Source organism: Canis aureus, chromosome 5 (genome assembly GCF_053574225.1).
Source record: "Canis aureus isolate CA01 chromosome 5, VMU_Caureus_v.1.0, whole genome shotgun sequence".
Lineage (NCBI taxonomy): Eukaryota > Metazoa > Chordata > Mammalia > Carnivora > Canidae > Canis > Canis aureus.
In genome coordinates this window covers 77,003,682-77,023,653 of record NC_135615.1, presented here as the reverse complement: position 1 = coordinate 77,023,653, position 19,972 = coordinate 77,003,682, and the positions used below count along the sequence as shown (strand labels likewise).

The 19,972-nt window shown below is 47.8% G+C and overlaps 1 protein-coding gene and 1 long non-coding RNA gene across 6 annotated transcripts in view; one reads left to right on the top strand and one right to left on the bottom strand.

The window, feature by feature from the left end:
- Window positions 1-229: 229 nt before the first annotated feature.
- LOC144314726 (uncharacterized) overlaps window positions 230-19,972 on the top strand; it is a 28,021-nt gene continuing 8,278 nt past the window's right edge. For both annotated transcript variants that reach the window (XR_013380583.1, XR_013380582.1), the window contains exons 1-2: window positions 230-3,186; window positions 10,857-10,955. This is a non-coding gene — a long non-coding RNA (uncharacterized LOC144314726). The remainder of the gene's footprint in view (window positions 3,187-10,856; window positions 10,956-19,972) is intronic.
- Window positions 10,825-19,972, bottom strand: part of HTR1D (5-hydroxytryptamine receptor 1D) — a 31,442-nt gene continuing 22,294 nt past the window's right edge. For 2 of the 4 annotated variants that reach the window (XM_077899198.1, XM_077899199.1), the window contains 2 exons: window positions 13,052-18,256; window positions 12,530-12,836 (listed from right to left, as the gene is read on the bottom strand). In XM_077899198.1, coding sequence (XP_077755324.1) covers window positions 16,531-17,664 — 1,134 coding nt within the window. In that variant the 5' untranslated portion in view covers window positions 17,665-18,256 and the 3' untranslated portion in view covers window positions 12,530-12,836; window positions 13,052-16,530. Of the gene's footprint in view, window positions 11,398-12,529; window positions 12,837-13,051; window positions 18,468-19,972 lie in introns of those variants that run through there. The other 2 variants (XM_077899200.1, XR_013380581.1) reach the window with 2 other exon arrangements.

Genomic DNA, 19,972 nt, shown 5'->3' with positions numbered 1-19,972 from the left:
GGGGCGTGCGGGGTGCGGGGTGCGGGGCGGGGAGCGGGGCAGGGCGTGCGGGGTGCGGGGCGGGCTGCGAGGCGTGCAGGCTGCGGGCTGCGGGAGGACTGCGGGGCGGGCTGCGGGCTGCAGGAGCGGGAGCGGGGAGGCGGCGCGCCCGCCGCAGGGACAGCTCGGGGCGGCCGCGGGCCGGGAAGCCTGCGGGGGGCAGCGCGGGGCGCTCGCGGCCGTCCCCACCCCGCCAGGGCGTGCCCGCCAGCCGGCTTCCTGCGGTCGGGCAGGGAGGAGGGAAGGCGCTGAGGGGCCCGGGCCTGGCAGGCCGGGTTCCTGGCTTTCTCTCCACGTTTCCTGAGCGGGAGCCCGGGGGATGGGACCCGGCTCAGACCTCCTTCCCGGGGAGCGCAGCCAGGAAATCGCGTCCTTGTGAACTCGGGTTCCTCCTCTGGCCGGAAGGTGCCGACTGCCATCCACGGTCGTCCAGCCCTGACCCGCGGCGTGTGATGTGACCCACTTACCCGGGGGCGGAAGAAGCCCAGAGCCGAAATGGCAGGCGCGGACCCCGCGGTGCAAGTGCGCTGGCTCCATCCCACGGACGAGAAAGCTGAGGCTTGCAAGATCGAAATGACCTACCCAAGGTCATCGTTAACACATTACTAGGAATGAGAGCGCGTTCTACATTTCACTCTCCTGCAAATGCTCTAAGTGTAATTGTGCCATTAGGTCCTCAGGAGTTAGGAAGGTAACATGGGCCCTATTCTAGAAATGAGAAAACTGAGAATCAGAGAGGTCAAGTGGCTTCTCCAATGTCACACAGCCAAATGCAACCGAGTTAGAAATTAAACTCCAGTCTCCTGTTTCTGGAGCTCAGAATGGTCATTCCACTGTCCTGCTTCCCAGATGTCCTGCTTTAATGCATTACAGCCTAGTAACCTGAGGGCTAGAACCTTATTTGTTTTGGGTCCCCCAAAAACCCCACCTAGACCTGGCGCAAGGTAGATGCTCAGAGATGACTATGGAGCCCAGCACAGAAGCTCAAAGTCAGAAGGACTGGGAGGAGGCACCTACCTTGACTCCTAAGAAGAACGAACCTTCAACCAAGTGAAAATTCAGCCTCTGCTTGAATACTTCTATCATGGTGAATTCTCTCTCTCCCATAGTAGCCCATTCTCCTGTTGGACAAATATGTTTGGTCCAAAATATAAACACTGCATTTTGCTCCTGGCTCTCCCTATAAATAAAGGAAGACCGTTTCCTTTCTCGTGGCCACAATCTATGTGGCATGGCATTCTTAGCCATTTTATAAGGATTGATGGTTCAAAAATGTTCAGTTGCTTGTGAACTAGCACAATGTCAGCCGTTCACCAAAGATGTTCACTCTCCGTGAATAGAGTTGTTTCAGAAAAAAGCAGCCCAGACTACATTTTCCAGCACCCCTTACATAATTAAGTATGCAACTAGTTTTCACCAACGGGATGTGGGCAGAGACGATGCGGGCCATACCCAGGCCAAATCCGAGTCAAGAAATATGTATGCTTTCTCAGAGCTCTACTTTTCCTCTATCATCTGGATAGAGATATCCAGATATCATCTGGATGCCAATACTAGAGTGACCTTGGAAGACACACATACCAAATGTTGTCAGCCTGGGTCTCACTCAGCCTGGTCTCACTTGACTGAATGGAGCACACAGTGAACTAACCTCCATTGTATTTAAGCACTGAAATTTCAGGATTTCTCTATTACAGCAGTTAACATAATTTAACACTGGGACTAACTTGGGTTCATTGTTCTATACACCATGGAGCACGGTGTTGGTCACACAGAAGATGCTCAAAACATAACCATCTAGCACTGACTGTTGTCCAGTTGGCTCAGCCGGTCAGAAATTGTGTCTGTTCATATAATTGATGCATATGTCCTGCCTATTCCCCCAAAGGGTTTTGAGGTGGTTTCCATTGCAGCTTCAAGCCTACTTGATGAATAATTAAAGAGCAAGAATCAATGAGTCATGAAAGCCTGGACCAAAGGCCAGAGGGGAAGAAGGGAAAAAGATGAAAAATTGACTAACTAGAGCAGAAATACTAGGCTAAGCTTCCTGAGGATAGCATTGTGGCAGAGCAAAAAAAATGAAACAAAACAAAACAAAACACAAACCACTGCTCTGAGTTTCCTGGCAGTCCGAGCAAAGAGGGAAACAAGATGAGTTACAAATTGTATGGGAAGTAGCAAACATGTGATCAAGCATACAAAACCTGGGGCCAGACTGTTATTTTGAAGTCCACGTCTACCATACCCTAGTCATGTGAACTTAGGCGTTATTTAACTTCTCTATGCTTCTGGCTCTTCATCTGAAAAATGGAGATGATATAATGAAACCTCTCTCTTTGGGGTCATTGGGAGAATTAAATGAGTTAAAGCATTTTCAGTTCTTATAACAGGTCTGTCGTGTACTAAATTCTATGTAGGAATCAGCTATTACTATAGTCTGATGGGAAGAATTAGTTTAGTGACTTGGGAGAGACGAATCTTTCTCGGGGAATGTATTAAACAAGGGACACCCTCCCCCCAGCTAATAAGGTGGGCTGTTTTTATGACATCCGCTGGGCCATGGGTCACATGATTATTTCTCTTATTGGCTTTTGGACCAGACAAGCTTTGGCATCCTACTCACTGGGGAACTCGGGGGATAGGTTGCTTGGGGGTAACCTAGGGCCCTAGGTCTCTTTCTGCTGACCTCTCCACAGGACAGGTAAGTGTCACAGCAAGAGCAAAGGGTTTGGTGTTAAACAGACCCAGGTACATTTGTTAACCTCTCTAGGCCAGTTTCTTCATTCAAACAGCAGACACAATAGCAAACAGGACCTACCTCAGAGAGTTGCCATAAAGATTATATGAAAGAATTCTACAAAGCACTTTGCCCTAATATGTGTGTATATATATATACATATCTATGTATATATATAATATATAAATATAATATAATATATATTTAAATACAGTTGATTCGGCAGGTGAATTGTTACACACTCCTTAGCAGATTCCGACTTCCATGGGCACCGTCCTGCTGCCATAATAACTGGTACTGTAGGAAGACTGTAGTGCATGAGCACTCACATAATAAGGAAGACCCCAAGAAAATAAAACAAGGAATCTTGCCTGAGACCAAGAGAGTCAAGACAATAACTTTTTTTTAAGGTAATTTCGTTTTCTTTTTTAAGACTTTATTTATTTCAGAGAGAGTAAGAGAGCACAAGCAGGGGGAGGGGCAGATGGAGAAGGAGAAGCAGGCTCCCTGCTGAGCAGGGAACCCAATGCGGGACTCGATCCCAGAACCCCTGGGATCATGACCTGAGCCAACGCTTAACTGACTAAGCTACCCAGGCGCCCCAGGAGAATAACTTTTAGTACTTCAAAAATTAGAACACAAATGGTACATTTCTCCCAGAATGTGGCCCTGGCTGATCAAATTATCATTTCTCTGCTTCTGGCTGGAATTCCCTTGGCTCAATGCAGTGTGGTGTGCAGCCCAGGCTGACCCATTTTTGGAACCACGCTGGCCTGGAAAGGTGCCACAGCACCAGAATGACCACCGTGTCACAGCAACAGACCCTGTTTTTGAGGGGAATTGAGGACATGAAGCTCCCCCTTAGGCTTCCCCGTGATGGGTGGCAAGCACTGTGCTGAGCTTCACACACATTACCTTGTCCAGCCCCCATGACAGCTTCATGGGGGGAGCCCTATTCAGAATCACACTTTACATATAAGAAACCTGAGGATCAGAGAAGCAAAATGACCTGCTTATGGTCACACAGCTAAGAAGTGGCAGAGATGTGTCTGACACTATTATGTGTTCTTAACCACTCGTCCACACTGCATCTCCCCTCCGGTCTGACCCAGGACCTTGTCTCTGGAGCCAACCTCTCTCTTGCCAGGCTGTTTTCATCAAGGATCTAGGAAATACTGCTGCTAGGACCACCTACTCCTCCTGCCTGGCCTCAGGGCAGCCCCTTACCCTGGGTGAACTAGCTCACGGGCAAGACAGACAAAATTCACTGGGGTGACTCAAGCTGATCAGAAGCTCCGAGTGGATGGAAAATCAGCCCCATCACTGTTCCCTGAGTTCAGCCTGCAGCTCTTACTTGCTCAGCCTCATGGTTGGTCCCTCTGCCTCCAGGCTTCCCCAGCTCCATTCCTCCCTTCATCCACAGCCAGAGCGATTGCTCTCCACACTTATCTACCCAAGTCATTCCCCTAATGAATAATCTTCAATATTTCCTGCTGTCCCCAGTTTAAGGTTCAAAGTCAATAGCTTGGGTGAGCTCCCAAGGCCCGGCCTACTCTTCCAACCCTCTTTCCTCTCAGGCATCCTTGCCATTGCCCCCCGCCCCCCATGGCTCCAAACATTCATGATTGGCAGCCTCAGAGCCTTCACACATAGTTTCCTATGTGATCGGAGATGAACAAATGTGTGGATGAGCTGCCTGCCAGGCCTAAGGTGGGCTGCAAGGCTGTCAGGTGACTTTAGCCTCACCTTCTCCAGGTGGCTTCAAAGGCTTCCTGCCATTTGATGGAGGCTTTCTTACTGAGTTTTGGGGTGGGGTGGGGTGGGGGAGTTTACACACCATCCACCTGGGAAAGGACCCCTCAGGAAGAGACCACCAGCACCTTTGGCTCAGTGCAGAGGCTTGGAAATGAGGACCTTATCATGCACCCACTCTATGGTCAGAGGCTAAGGTGTCAGGGAGGTGACATGCTAAAGCAGCAAAGAGGATCTAGATTTCCCACCATTCTGTGTGATACCTGTGTCCAAGCTTTTCACAGCTGCCCTAAGCTTGAGACAGAATTCACTTCTGGATGTTTATAATGTATACAGTGGCCAGAGTGCCCTCCCAGAGCCAGCACAGGCTTTTCCCACTGCCCACGAGCAAAGGAAAATTTGTTCTGAACGAGGAAGATACCCACCCACGTTGGATTTCCGCGCCTCTCTCTGGGGCCCCTCCGCCACCTGGTGGTCATCTCTGGAATAGACCAGGGTCTCTGAACGCCCCTCTGAGGAAGGAGGTCTCGTGTGGGTCCGCTTAACAGCAGCAACATCCCAAAGGGTGTTGGGATTTTCATCCCAGGCTACGTCCTCCTCCGCAGAGCTCACCTGCGCCTGAGGCTCTGAGAAAGGCAGAAGTCGATTCTGTCTCACTGTGGAATCTTGAGTATCACTGCCACTCTCTGGGCTCAGTTTTCTCATCACTACAAAAGGGACAGGAGGGGCTTGGGCCCTACCAGCTCTGATATTTTAGGATCTATGCCTAAGGTTCACCAAGCTGGGGCGCCTTGGCTCAGTTGGTTAAGCATCTGACTCTTGGTTTCGTCTATGGTCTTGATCTCAGGGTCATGGGATCAAGCCCCACATATGGCTGGACACTCAGTACAGAATTTGCCTGCCTCTCTCCCTCACCCTCTGCCCTTCCCCCGCCCCCAAAAATAAACAAAATCTTTATAAAGTTCACCAGGTGACACATGACTCTGGCTCCTGCCTTAGCTCAGTGGGCAGATATAAATTTCTGGAGGGCTGGGAAGTCACTGACTTGTTCACTCTCTATACCAAGTGCTTTGTACATGGAAGATGCTGCATTGAATTTGGAGCTATATTAATAGAAGCACTACATGTTCAGTGAAGGAGGTGATAGTCCTTCTGTCCATGTCGGGAGTCCTGTGTTCCCCCCTCCTTAATCCCTCTAATTGGGATTAGAACTTTGACCCGGACATAGAGAAAATGTAATTTGTCCCTAGGAGAATGAACAAAATAATGGCTGAGGGAGGACCACAAAACTACATTTTATGGGGGACAGTGGAAGAAGTCAGAATATTGACTCTGTTATTAAAAAAAAAATAAACACTTAAGGCGCCCAAGTGTCTGCCCTCAAACATCTGAAGAGGGCATCAGGGGAAAAGGAGTAGGTGAACTAGGAATCAGGGGCTACTACTTTAAGGGACAGAATTTTCTTCCCCAAAATCAAGAGAGGCTTTCAGTCTGAGATAAGGAACAGAGCTGCATTTGAATCTCAATCTGTCCTTAAGTAATTTTGTAACCTTGGACAAGTTCCTTCATCACATTAAAACTGGGTCTTCTCCTATGTAAAATGGGTATTATATGGAGCATGCAGGATCAGTGAGAATGGAATGATATAAAACACTTTTTAAAATGCCGAGTGCAGGGGTGCCTGGCTGGTTCAGTTGGTGAAGCATCTGACTCTTGGTTTCAGCTCAGGTCATGATCTCAGGGTCGTGAGACCGAGCCTTGAGTCAGCGGGGAGTCTGCTTCAGATTCTCTTCCTCTCCCTTGGCCCCTCTCTCTGTCTCTGCCTCTCAAATAAATAAATAAATCTAAAAAGATCATTTAAGGGATCCCTGGATGGCTCAGCGGGTTAGAGCCTGCCTTTGGCCCAGGGCGTGATCCTGGAGTCCCAGGATTGAGTCCCACATCGAGCTCCCTGCATGGAGCCTGCTTCTGCTTTCTCTCTCTCTCTCTCTCTCTCTCTCTGTCTCTCATGAATAAATTTTTAAAAAAGTCTTTAAAATAAAATAAATTTCTTAAAAAAAATAATAAAAAAGAAAATAAAAAGATCATTTAAAAATGCCTAGTGCCGGGTGAGTGAGCTACGGTTAATAAAATAGAAAGGTAGTGAGCCCCCTGTCACTGGACAGGTGAGCAGAGGCTTGAGGATGGTTGGTAGGAGTGGTGAGGAATCAAGCAACTGGTACAATGTGGCTCAGGACGGCAGCGCGGGCTGATAGCTAGCAGTTTTGGCCCTTGGGTCGGTCGCATTGACTAGATGTGAATCTTGACTTTGCTATTTACTTGCTGTGATACCTCAGGACGATTACTTAACCCTTCCAAGCCTCCATCTCCCCATCTGCAGAATGAGCATCATAGTAGCTTACACTTTAAGCTAGCTGTTTGGCGGCGGGGGGGTGGGGGGATGTCAAAGAGGTAAAGCAATCAAAAGGTGTGAGCTACTGCTCTGACATTAGCCGTCTGATTGGGGTTGTCCTAGATGAACTTGAAGGTCCTCTTCCATCTGATAGTCTCCCGGTCTGGAATCCCTGGGGTGCCCTGGGGAAGCAGGTAAATCCATTGTTCTAAGACTCCCAGATGCAAAGGACTACTTGCATCTGCTCCCTGCTGGGCATGGTCCCTTCCCTTGCCCCACAAGCCAGCCCTGCCTGGGACAGAGGTGACTGGAATGGCACCTGAGGAAGCTGTGGGGGCGGGGCACAGGATGGGGCACGGGACAGGCGCAGGGGAGGACAGGCAATCTGGCTTTCTAATCTGCTCGTGCACTTTGGTCTCCAGATAAACTATGAGCTCTGTGAGGGAAGCAACTGCCATATAGGGCATAGAAATTAGCCAATAGTGTGGGAGAGGATCAGAGGTTGCCAACTGGTGGCCCAGGGGCCAAATCCAGCTCACAGGTTTGTTTTCTGGTTGGCATAGTAGCACAGTGGTTTGTTTGTTTATTAGTTGTCAACCTTCAAAATGAGGAGACTGCACAGAAAATCCAGATTCCTCACTCTGTTAAAACAGCACTAGCACGTTTCTGCACAACACGAGTCAGTTGGAGATGAGTAGTGGCTCACGTTAAGATAGAGCATGTGAGTTCTGGGTCGCCAGAGTCCCCACATCTCCCTATTGTGTCACAGCCAGTCTGCTTTACTCACTTATGAACAACCCCCACAGTCCCTGAGTTTATGACTCCTGGGAAAGAGCCAAGAGCACCGGCTTTGCAATGTTTCGGGACAATGGGTTGTCCCAGCCGAGTTATGTGACTCATTAGTGCTCCAAACTTCTTTTGCCCATCTGTAAAAGGGGCATAAGTACCCGGACTCCCCACAGGGCCGATCTGAATATTAAATAAGGCTATGTCTGTAAAGTACCTGGAACGTAGTAGGTGCTCAGCAAAATTCTTCCTGAGTAAGCAGTGGTCCGGTCTCACTCAAGAACATCCCCTGGGTTTTTTTTTTTTTTTTTTTATGTTTTTAAAGATTTATTTATTTATTTATTTATTTTTATGATAGACACAGAGAGAGAGAGAGAAAGAGGCAGAGACACAGGAGGAGGGAGAAGCAGGCTCCATGCCGGGAGCCCAAAGTGGGACTCGATCCCGGGACTCCAGGATCGTGCCCCGGGCCAAAGGCAGGCGCCAAACCGCTGAGCCACCCAGGGATCCCCCATCCCCTGGTTTTGAATGCTACAGGGCTGGGCACAGTGCCAAGCTACAACCACCCTGGGAGGCTGACATTACTGTTACCCAAATTGTAGAGAGCACAGAGACAGAAAGGAATTAAATGGAAGAGCTGAGATAGGTAGCCCAGGCTGTCTGATTCCCAAACCTGTCTTTTGTTTACTACCTTATGCTGCCCCTCATAGCCACGTGGTGTTTTGACCCTGGCCTCATCCACCAGTGGATTCTAGGGTGTAACTATATGGGAATTTTGGCTCCACTGCTTTCTAGAAGCATGACACTAGGCACATTATTTACTTTCTTGGGACTTCTGGTTCTTTATCTGGAGGATAATAAAAGTACCAACTTTATGTGAGTTAAATGAGTTAATATTCATAAAATGCTTTGGGCAGGATCTGGGACACAGTAGAAACTCAATAAACGGTAGCTATTATTATTATTAGCTATCATTATTATTATACAGAGATCAAGGAGAGTCCCTGTGGAGCTGAGTCTGATAAGAGATCATGGGCCAGAGTGACATGTGCTGGAAGGAGCCTGGCTGTGAGAGCAAGAGAGGGGTGATGGTTAATTTTATGTGACAACTTGTCTGCACCACAATGCCCAGATATTTGGTCAAACATGATTCTGGATGTTTCTGTGAGGGGGTTTTTGGATGAATGTACATTTAAGTCAATGGACTTTGAATAAAGCAGATTGCTCTCCATAACGTGGGTGGGCCTTGTCCAATCAATTGAAAGCTTGACTAGAACAAAAGGCTGACCTTCCCTAAGCAACAGGAAATTCTCCAGAAGATGGCCTTCGGACTTTATCTGCAATATTGGCTCTTTCTGGTTCGATAGCAGCCTGCCTTTGGATGAGAAGTGCAACTTATTTTCTGAATCTCCCACCTATTGGCCTCTGCAATTGTGTGAGCCAATTCCTTGAAATAAATATTTTTCTCTACATACGCACATCATATTGGTTCTGTTGCTCTGCAGAACTCTACTACATGGTTGGCGGTAGTATCAGTATCTCTGCCAGAGCAGGCATCCTTATCAGGTTTGGTGCTGCTAGCTCAGAGGAAGTGCCAAGGGCTTTGCCCCTGTCCTCAGTGGATGTAACAGTTCTTCAATGATTGGGATGTATTTACTATTAGGATCCCACAAAGCTGGGAGAGACAGCACTTATAGAGGCTTACAGAATCAGGATTCAAAAACTGCCTAATCTGAGGCGCCTGGGTGGCTCAGTCAGTTAGGTGTCTGCCTTCGGCTCAGGTCATGATCTCGGGGTCCTGGGATGGAGTCCCATGTTAGACTTCCATGCTCAGCGGGGAGCCTGCTTCTCCCTCTGCCACTCTCCCTCTCTTGCTCTCATGTTCTCTCTCTGTTGAATAAAAAAAAAAAAAAATCATCTTTTAAAAACTGCTTAACCTGCAGAATATGTAGGAACCTATAAGGAGAAATGTAGCATGGATCATTGAAAATTCCTGCCCTTGGTTTCAATTTCACAGGTATAGAAGCAGGGGCCAGGGGCAGAAGAGTGAAGCCAGCTTAAAAGCACTGGGTGGGTACAAAATTTAATGCTTTTAGGGGTGCCTGGCTGGCTCAGTCGGTAGAGCATGGGACTTTTTTTTTTTTTTAAGATTTTATTTATTTATTTGAGAGAGAGAGAGAGAGAAAGAGAGAGGATGAGCAGGGTGAGGAGCAGAGGAAAAAGCAGGCTCCCTGCTCAGCAGGGAGCCCGATGTGGGGCTCCATCCCAGGACTCCAGGATCATGACCTGAGTGGAAGGCAAACATTTAACCAACTGAGGCACCCAGGCTCCCTGAGCATGGGACTCTTGATCTTAGGGGTCTTGAGTTCAAGCCCCAAATTGGGCATGGAGCTTATTAAAAAAAAAAAAAAAAAAAAAGATTTAGTGCTTTTAGTCTGACCACAAGTACAATATGGGCCAATTCCTTCCTCAGTTATGTTAAAAGAAGAAAGGTTGAGGTGAGGCTGATCGGCCTGGGGAAGCACAGTCCTGGCATCCAGGTTTCAGTAAACAGGATCAAGGGCGGCTGGGTGGCTCAGCGGTTTAGCGTCACCTTCAGCCTGGGGCCTGATCCTGGAGACCCCGGATCAAGTTCCAAGTTAGGCTTCCTGGATGGAGCCTGCTTCTCCCGCTGCCTGTGTCTTTGCCTCTCCCTCTCTCTCTTTCTCTCTCTCTCTCTCTGTCTCTCATTAATAAATAAATAAAAAGTCTTAGAAAAAATAAAACAGGATCAAGCCATATACACAGAAGTTACTAGAAATCAGATTTTGGGTGCGCCTGGGTGGCTGAGTTAGTTAAGCATCCGACTCTTGATTTAGGCTCAGATCATGATCTCAGGGTCTTGAGATGGAGCCTGCCCCCCCAAAAAAAATCAGGCTCTGTGTTCAGCAGGGGGTCTGCTTGAGATTATCTCTCCTTCTCCCTCTGCCCCTCCTTTGCTCCAGTCCATGCAGGCTCTCTCTCTAAAATAAATAAATAAATCTTAAAAAAAAAAAAAAAAGAAGAAGAAGAAAGAATCAATCAATCAGAGTTGGCCCCATTGGGAAGAACAGTCAATGCTGACCAACGATGGGCTAGATGTCTCATGGAAACTGATCTCCCCATTACCAGGAACGTTCCAGAAAGTATCCCTTGTTGGTGGTGTAACCAAGATAGAGCTGGGAAGAGAAAGAACATGCACTTCGGATGGGACAGAGTGAGATTCAAATGGTGAGTCACCCTCTCTGAGCCTTCATTTCCTCTGCTGCCACATGGTCCCGCAGACCTCACGGAGTGCTTGCACCACACTGGAAATCCCTGGGTCACTATGTCTCACAGCAGCCAACGAACACAAGCTGTTTATCACACTTGTTGGCCCATCCCCCCGCCCAAGGCCCCAGGCCTGCGCCAGAGTGCTTCATGCGGCTCAGCCTACGGAAGGGCAAGGTAGCAGGAGAGAGGTGTGCCTTCCCGTGTCTGTCGGGATGTGTTCAGCAGCAGGAAACAGAGAACTCAGCCAACGGGGTTTAAACCATAGGACTGTCACTGTTCGGTTACCAAGAAATCTGAGACGGGTGGTCCCCAGGATGCTCCAGTCCTCAGTGATGCGGTCAAGGAACTGGGGGACTTGCTCTTTCCCCTCCACCATCCTCGGGGCATCCGGGAGGTTTTCCTGCAGAATCACAGTATGGTTACCCAAGCATCCCCTCCTCTTGGGACTTCTCCCAAGCAGGAGGATTTTTTTTTTCCTTCCCTGTCTCTCTTTCCTTGAAGAAGTATCTTTCTTCTTCAAGCCCCCTGCCGGCTTCCCCTTACATCTTGCACGACCGACTTGGTCTGGTTTGCTTGGTACTTTTTGTGGGTTGTCCTGATGTTTGCAGGTCCTGGGAACCCCCTCAGTCCATCTGTCCAGTTCAGCTCCCTGCTTACATCCCATTGGCCAGTGCTGGCTCACATGTCTATCCCTTGACCAATCCCCAGCAAGGGGTATGGAAATACCCCAACTGACCTAAATCAATGAGGATCCACCTCTTGGCAGGGGCAGGGTGCGCTGTCGTTGGAACTGATCTGGGGTTCTGTGGGCAAGAAAGCAGGATTGGCTGGTAGGTGGGCGCCCTGCCGTGTTTGCCACACTTGCTTCAATCAGAAAGGAGCAGAGCTGTCTCCTAGCCAAGGCTCTGCTCCCTCTCCTTCACCCTGCCCACTATCATGCTGTGTGTGTGTGTGTGTGTGTGTGTGTGTGTGTGTGTGTGTGTGACTAAGTGTGAAAGAATTAGGAGCATGACAAGGATGTTGGGGGAGAGGGCGTGGAGGAGAAAGACTTCAAATACAGGCTTCCTCTGCGGTCGTGGGAAACAAGTTTATTTTTAATTTCACCTTCATGTGGCCTAATTAGTGTGCGGTTCTCCAGGCATGATACCCCAAAAGGCAGTTTTCAGGTAATAATGACAAAGATCAGAAAACAGCTGATCTTTCTCCTAAGCTGGCCTCTCCTTGGACTGTCAGTGTGTAGAGACTAGGGAGGAGGGAGTCATCTGAACAAAAGGACAGAGGGGCGGGGTTGAGTGCAGGCTGGGAGGTCAGTCCCAGCCCTGGCTCCTTGGAGACACTGGGGTCACCCAGTGTCCTCACTCACCTCTTGCATCAGCTACACTCAGGACAGAACTGTTCCAAGTCTGACCTAGGTCTACCTGACACTAAATCTCATGATTTGTGAGGTGCCAGCCCCAGGGCCAGTCACGTTCTCTCAAAATTCTAAAGATGAAGACACTGAGAACCAGTCATTTGTAAACCTGGAAATGGTGTTCGATTCATTCATTCAAATATTTATTGAGTAGGTACTATGTGCCAGGCACTATGGTGTACTGGGTATCAAACAGCGAACATGACACTTAAGATCTCCACCCCGAAGAAGCTAACATTCTAGAGATGGCAGGCAGACAATAAGCAAAACTAACACATACACATTGTTATTAGCAATAAGTATAATAAAAAAAATAAAGTCAAGAGAAGGGGATAGAAAATGACTAGGTACATGTGGGCAGAGGTGTTTGCTTTTTTTTTTTTTTTTTTAGATGCAGGGTCTGCAAACTATAGCCTGTGAGCTGGCACCTATTTCTTTTTTTTTTTTTTTTTTTAAAGATTTTATTTTTATTTATTCATGAGAGGCAGAGAGAGAGAGAGACAGAGAGACAGAGAGATACAGGCAGAGGGAGAAGCAGGCTCCATGCAGGGATCCTGACATGGGACTTGATCCTGGGTCTCCAGAATCAGGCCCTGGCTTAAGGCGGTGCTAAACCACTGAGCCACCCGGGCTGCCCTGGCACCTATTTCAGTAAATAACATTTTATTGGAATATAGCTAAGCTTGTTTACTTACATAGTGTCTATGGCTGCCTTCACGCCACAATGACAGAGATGAGCAATCGGAAGAGAGATGATATGATCTACAAAGATGAAAATACTATCTGGCCCTTAAAAAAAGTTTGCCTTCCCAATGAGATACCACTTCACACCCACTAGAGTGGCTATCATCAAAAACCAAATACCCAGTACCAGTGAGGATGTGGACAAACTGGAGCCCTTATGCACTGCTAATAGGAATGTAAAATGGAGCTGCCACTTTGGAGGACAGTCTGGCAGTTCCTTAAAGGATAACCATAGAGGGCAGCCCTGGTGGCTCAGCGGTTTAGCGCTGCCTTCAGCCCAGGGTGTGATCCCGGAGACCAAGGATCGAGTCCCATGTCAGGCTCCCTGCATGGAGCTTGCTTCTGCCTCTGCCTGTGTCTCTGTCTCTGTGTGTGTTTGTCTCTCATGAATAAATAAGTAAAATCTTTTTTTTTTTTAAAGGATAACCATAGAGTTACCATATGACCCAGCAATTCCATCCCTGGGTGTGTGCCCAAGAGAAATAAAAACATGTGTCTATGCAAAAATTTGTACAAGAACATGCACAGCAGCATTATTTATCATGGGAAAAAGTGGAAACAACCCCTATGTCAATCAATGGATGAATAAGTAAAATGTGGTATAGCCATACAGTTGATTAGCTGGCAATAAAAAGAAATAGTGTACATGCTCTGATATGGATGAGCTGTGAAAACACTATGCTAAACAAAAGAAGCCAGTTACAAAAGAGCACAGATTGTATGATTCCATTTGTGTGAAGTGTCCAGAAGAGGCAATCTATAGAGACACACACTAGATTAATGATTGTCTAGGAACAGGGAGGCTAAAGAGTGTTGGGTAAGGGTTCAGGGATTTCTTTGCGGTGATGAATTGTTGTGATGGTTTTACAACTCTGAAATACTAAAAGCCATTGATTTGTAAACTTTCAGTGGGTGAATTGTTTGGTGTATGACTTATGTCTCAATAAAGCCATGTTTTAGAAGGTTTATTAATTTTGTTCTAGATGGTCAAGGAAGGCCTCTGAGGAAGTGGCCTTTGAGCTTCTTCTATAATTGGCTCCAAATTCTCAAAATAAAGATGACATCTTACTGACCACTTATGTACCAGACACTTGCAAAGCATTTTATATTTACTACCTCATTAAATCCCCACAAAAATCCTATGGCTTAGATACTGTCAATCTCATTTAACAGATGAAGAAATTGGAGCACAGAGAGGATAGGCGACTTTTCCTAGGTCACATAGCTGATAAATGGCAGAACAAAGATTCAATTCTGGCTGTTTCTGACCTCAAAGCCTATGTCCACTGAGCTAACCACTGAGCTATGCATCCTTGTCCAATTTCTGAACTCCTAATGCTTCCCAGACCAGGAAGATGGCTCAAAGAGCGAGCAGATGGTAAAGAGAGCACAGCCTTAAAAGAAGGTAAGGAAGGACAAGCCAGGTGCAGAGGAGAGCAATGAACGACTGAGAGGTGTCTCTGGGCTCAGGGAGAGAACTCACAGGGGGAGTAAGACACTAACATAGAGGTCCCCAAACTTTAGAGAGCTAGAAATCTGCTACAAGTCAGAGAGAGGCTTATTTAAAATTCAGATTCCTGGGCCTCACTGTCAGAGGTCTGATTTAATGGGTCTGAATTAGGGACCAGGAATCCAGTGTTAACAAGCTCCCTGGTCCCTGGATCTAATGCAGATGGTCCAGGAAGTACACTATGAGATGTCCAGCAGGAACTTCAAGGTCAACATAAGACTTCTCTGTGTGCTCCTCCCCACCTCCCATTTTGGCATCCCTCTTTTGCCTCCCTTCCTGATATCCCATAGTCCTGGCTCTCATTCTTCTCTCTGTGTCCAGAGACCCACTGAGCATGACAGACCTCCCAGTTTTTATTCCTGCGAGGACCACCTGGTGTGTCCTTGCCTACCTTCTTTTGCTCCGCTCCATCTCCCCCAAGAGGCCTCATCCCATCTCCCCCCTTCTTTAGCCTCCCATCCCACAAAGGCTCAGCTTTTCGGAGGCTGCTGAAGTGTCTCCTTTTTATGAAATCTTTCCTAACAATCGGAACATTTCATTGCATCTATAAAATGGGGATGAAGAGCAAACAAGAAAACGTGCACGAGGAACATTGTAGGCATTCCATAAATAGTGGCTATTGTTTTTATACATACCTACTACTATCCCAATTTTACAGGTGAGGAGAGCAAGGCAAAGAAGCCTTCAAAAAAACTTGCCTAAGGCCCCCCAGCTAGAATTCGGTAGTACTTGAATTTGAACTGAGGTATCAGGTGCTCAGCTTTAACCATCATGAGACCAGCTTTCATTGTTATGAGGCTCCAGTGAGAGAAGAGATGCCAGGACTCCAGCATGGAGCTGGGCCTGTGGTGGGTGCTCAGTAAATGCTGGAGACTGAAGTGGATTGAAAGGTTCATCCAGGGAGAGGGGGGGATATTACTCGAAGACCTCACTGACCATGACGTCTCATGCTTTTTATTTGACAAGACTCAACATCTTAATACCTCTGATGAAAATAAAATCTCTGATGAGAGGGGATTCCCTGGGTGGCTCAGCAGTTTAGTGCCTGCCTTCAGCCTATGGCGTGATCCTGGAGTCCTGGAATCGGGTCCTGCATTGGGCTCCCTACATGGAGCCTGCTTCTCCCTCTGCCTATGTCTCTGCCCCTCTCTCTATGTCTCTCATGAATAAATAAACAAAATGTTTAAAAAAAAAAAAAGATCTCTGATGAGAACAGGATATAAAAAAATAATTCATGAAACAAAATTCAGAACAGTCTCCCACCCAAAGCTTGGTGGGTCTAAAGCCTGTCAATCTATATCATTGAGGGTGATTGGAGGTGTTAACTCAGAACATTAAGGTGATGCGGAGACACTGAGGAAGGAGCAAGGGTACGGGGTAGTTGATCTGCGTGCTATTTTCTAATCAAGGTGCCACATGGAACGGAGAGCCCTCTATCCTGACTGCAAATTCTCTTTCAGCTCAATTCATTAACCTCATATACCTTCCTCCTCTGAGCTCCATACAAAACCTGGGTAGACCAGAAAGCCTCCCATTTGAACCTAGGATCTCTCTGCAGAGTCAGACAGTTTCCTGTCTGAACCAAATCAATGGGGAATCCCATGGATCACATTTCTCCCAACAGGGATGAGCCGTGAAAATAGTACGCAAAGGGACATCTTCGATCTTGTTCCCCTTCACAAAGTTGCCCCACTTGGAGGGGGTGCCCCAGAAGTCAAGAAGACAACAAGAACACTCACTGAACAATTCTATTGATGGAACCAAAACCCAAGACATCAGGATTGACCCAAATCTCAGGAAAACGAAACAAGACAATTCCAGCTGGGTTACAGGACACACCGGATGACAAGAGTCACCAGCAAATCAGACTAGGAGGCTTTCCGGACATGGACAACCCTCTGAAACGCTTGCCGAAACTCTTCGTTAAACACAGTGTATATTATTGGGTTGATGAGAGAGTTGAGATAGCCTAGCCAGGTGAAGAAGTCAAAGAGGGCTGGGTGGAGCCAGCAGGAGGCCCGGCAGATGGGGAGGACCAGAGATGCAACAAAGAAGGGCAGCCAGCAGACGATAAAGGCCCCCAGGATGATCCCCAGGGTTTTGGTGGCTTTTCTTTCTCGGGCCGCCGAAATCCTCTTGCGCTCCAGGACACCCTCGGCCAGCTTGACTTGCACGTGGTTGAAAAAGAGAGGGGGGCCGGCCGCATGCGAGCGCCCCTCTTGGAGGCTGGGGCTCAGGGAGCAGAGCGAGGACCCCGCGGAGCCCGTGATGAGCTGCGCTGTGGTGAAGCGCTTCCCGTACAGCGAAGGCGGATTCAGGATGCGGTTCCGGGCAGCCACGTAGATGCGGCCATAGAGGATGATGAGCAGCACGGACGGGATGTAGAAGGCCCCGCACGTGGAGTAGATGGTGTAGGAGATCTGAGATGTGTTCACCTGGCAGTCCGACATCTCCTCCTGAGCTTTGGCCTGCCGCCAGAAGAGCGGAGGGATGGAGATGCAGATGGAGATGACCCAGACGGTGGCGATCATGACAGCTGCCCGGCCCGCTGTGCGGCGCTTACTATACTCCAGGGCATCGGTGATGGCCCAGTACCTGTCCAGAGCGATGACACAGAGATGCAGGATGGAGGCCGTGCAGCATGTGATGTCAGAAGACAGCCAGATGTCACACAGGATTTGGCCAAAGCTCCAGGTGCGGGTGGTGGTATAGACGATGCTGATGGGCATGACCAAGATGGACACTAAGAGGTCAGTCATGGCCAGGGAGCCAATGAGATAGTTAGCCGGGGTGTGGAGCTTCCTGGTGAGGAAGATGGTGGTGAGCACAAAGGCGTTCGAGAGGGCTGTGGCCATCGTGATGATGGAGAGGAGCAGAGCGAGAGAGATCTTGAGGGCCTGGAGTGTCTCTGGACCCCAGGCCTCTGGGGTTTCTGTAGCATTCAGGGATCTGTTGGAGGCCTCCTGGAGAAGGCCTTCCAGTGACTGGTTTGGCGGGGACATTCTAGGTGGCTCTCTCTTCCCACAGACTTGGACACACGCAGCTCTCTTCACAGTTGTCCTGCCTACGGGACGAGGTCATCCTTCTGCTTCATGCTGGTGGGGGGGCCCTCCATCAGAACAGCCCACACTGAGAAGACCTCAAGACTTGACTATTTGAAGAACAGTGAGGTGACGGCTGGTAGTTAAAAGTCTTTCCTAAACCAGATGAATCCCAAGATGTCTCACTATTCTGGACCTTTGCCCAGCAAATGTTCAAGCCCAGGGGACACATGCTGAATTTGTTAGACATCTACCAGGATATCACACCAGTGTGGGCAGTGCTTTGGGATTCTCGCTTTTGGCATTTTTTGGCTCCTTCCAAAGCTTGAGGGATAAATGTGTTTAATGAGAACTTTAGAATTCCCCCCCATCCTATTCTGAGAAGAGTCTGGGTTTCAGATTTCCTCTGGGGAACTTTTAAAACTAGGGACAAAAAGAAGTACCGGCAGATTCAGAGAAGCAGTCCAGTCAACAGTTCACCATTTTCCTAGGTTCATCTTGACACATCACGAGGCACTTAATTTTGGTTCCTGTCCCACTGATCATTTCGAGCCTAAACAGACAAAACATTCTGGTTACCAAGACCTGAAGTATGCATGAGCTAGGAGAAGGCAAAACAAGCCGATCACTGTGGGTTCATCCAGAAGGGTACATGTTCAGAGCTCTGGGGCTTAAAAAAGAAAAAAGGAAAGAGTTAGGTTCTAGAAGGACAATTTAGATACTCAAGACAAACCGTGAGTTTAAAAGCATACTGCTTAGAGCTGGCAGTGGCGCAGTGAAGCTGGCATAGTCCAAAGTGTCAGGAGAATACAGGGGAGGGCAATGTGTCCCACCCCCACAATTCCCAGAGAGGGCAGAGCTGCTGGAAGCATCACAGGCTTATTATAAATACATGAAATCAGCTTTGTTCATTATGAATCAGAAACCATCATTCTATTTGTTCAGCAACAATGAAAACTAAACAAAATAACTCCATGCACAGAAAAAAAAGAAAAAAAAAAGGGTCACCAGGAAAGATACCAATTTTTTACAATATATTTCTCTAGGAATTGGGGAGGAGGAGGTGACCTTTCTTTTATTCCTAAAAATTTTCCAGATTTCCTGGAGTGAGCATGCATGATTCTTAAACACAAAAGCAAAACCAAAAACACCTTTTGGTTGGCAGAGAAGTTAATTGCAAAAATCAAAACCCCAGACATTTTTCATGGTGAAAGTTCAAATCCAGAAAATCTATTCGGCTTTCTAAACGGAAACTGGTAATTTCATCACAAAAAAAAAAAAAAAAAACTTTGAAGGCTCATTTTCTCCTCTGTATGCTCCTGACCTTGAATCTGGGTTTTAGTATTTGAGACATGGGCAAGCCAAGGGGTTCTTGGAGCTTGGGACCCCTGGTTCAGATGATTGGGGTAAGGTAAACCAGAGGGCACTCTGTGTCAGGCCCATCTCTGGAAGACCCGATGAAGTCTCTGGGGCTCAAGGGCAGCTTCTGGAGTATGGGGTTGACAAGAAGAGTACCAAGATCCCTAGCCCCATCCACACTCCTACCAATTCTTCCCCTGGCTCGTATGGAATACTACAATCCACCAGGAATCCCTATGATTCATTTGATTTCTTCCAGGTTCCACCATGAGAGCATTCAAAGCCTGACAGGGAAAATAGACGTAGCTTCAAGGACCCTGGGACGGAACTGGCCAGGCAGATTTATATATACACACTTTTAAAATGTGATTATGTATGAATTTGTTTCATAGTTTGTACGTTTTCCAACTCAATATATTTGGAACTTTGTCCCATCACACTCATTCCCATAACATCATTCGTAAGGGCCGCATTTTGCCTCAATGGGTGGCTACATTAAGAAGAATGGTTTCAGGGATGCCTGGATGGCTCAGCAGTTGAGCATCTGCCTTCGGCTCAGGGCATGATCCCAGGATCCAGGATCAAGTCCCACATCGGGCTCCCTGCATGCAGCCTGCTTCTCCCTTTGCCTATGTCTTTGCCTCCCTCTCTCTGTCTCTCATGAATGAATAAATAAATCTTTAAAAAAAAAAAAAAGAGGGGTTTCAATAGTCAAGGTCAAGGAGGTCTATAGTCAAGGAGGGACTCCTGATGGCACTTCTGATGGCTGGAAAGGCAAGAGCAAAGGTCCAGAGAGCCAGGGTTGGGTAGCAGAGAAGGCTCAAGAGGTGGCTGGCACCAGAAGTGGGAGGCAGGTGGGTACAGGGGAGGCTTGGATGAACAATCTGGGTTCCAATCCCTATTCTCTCCC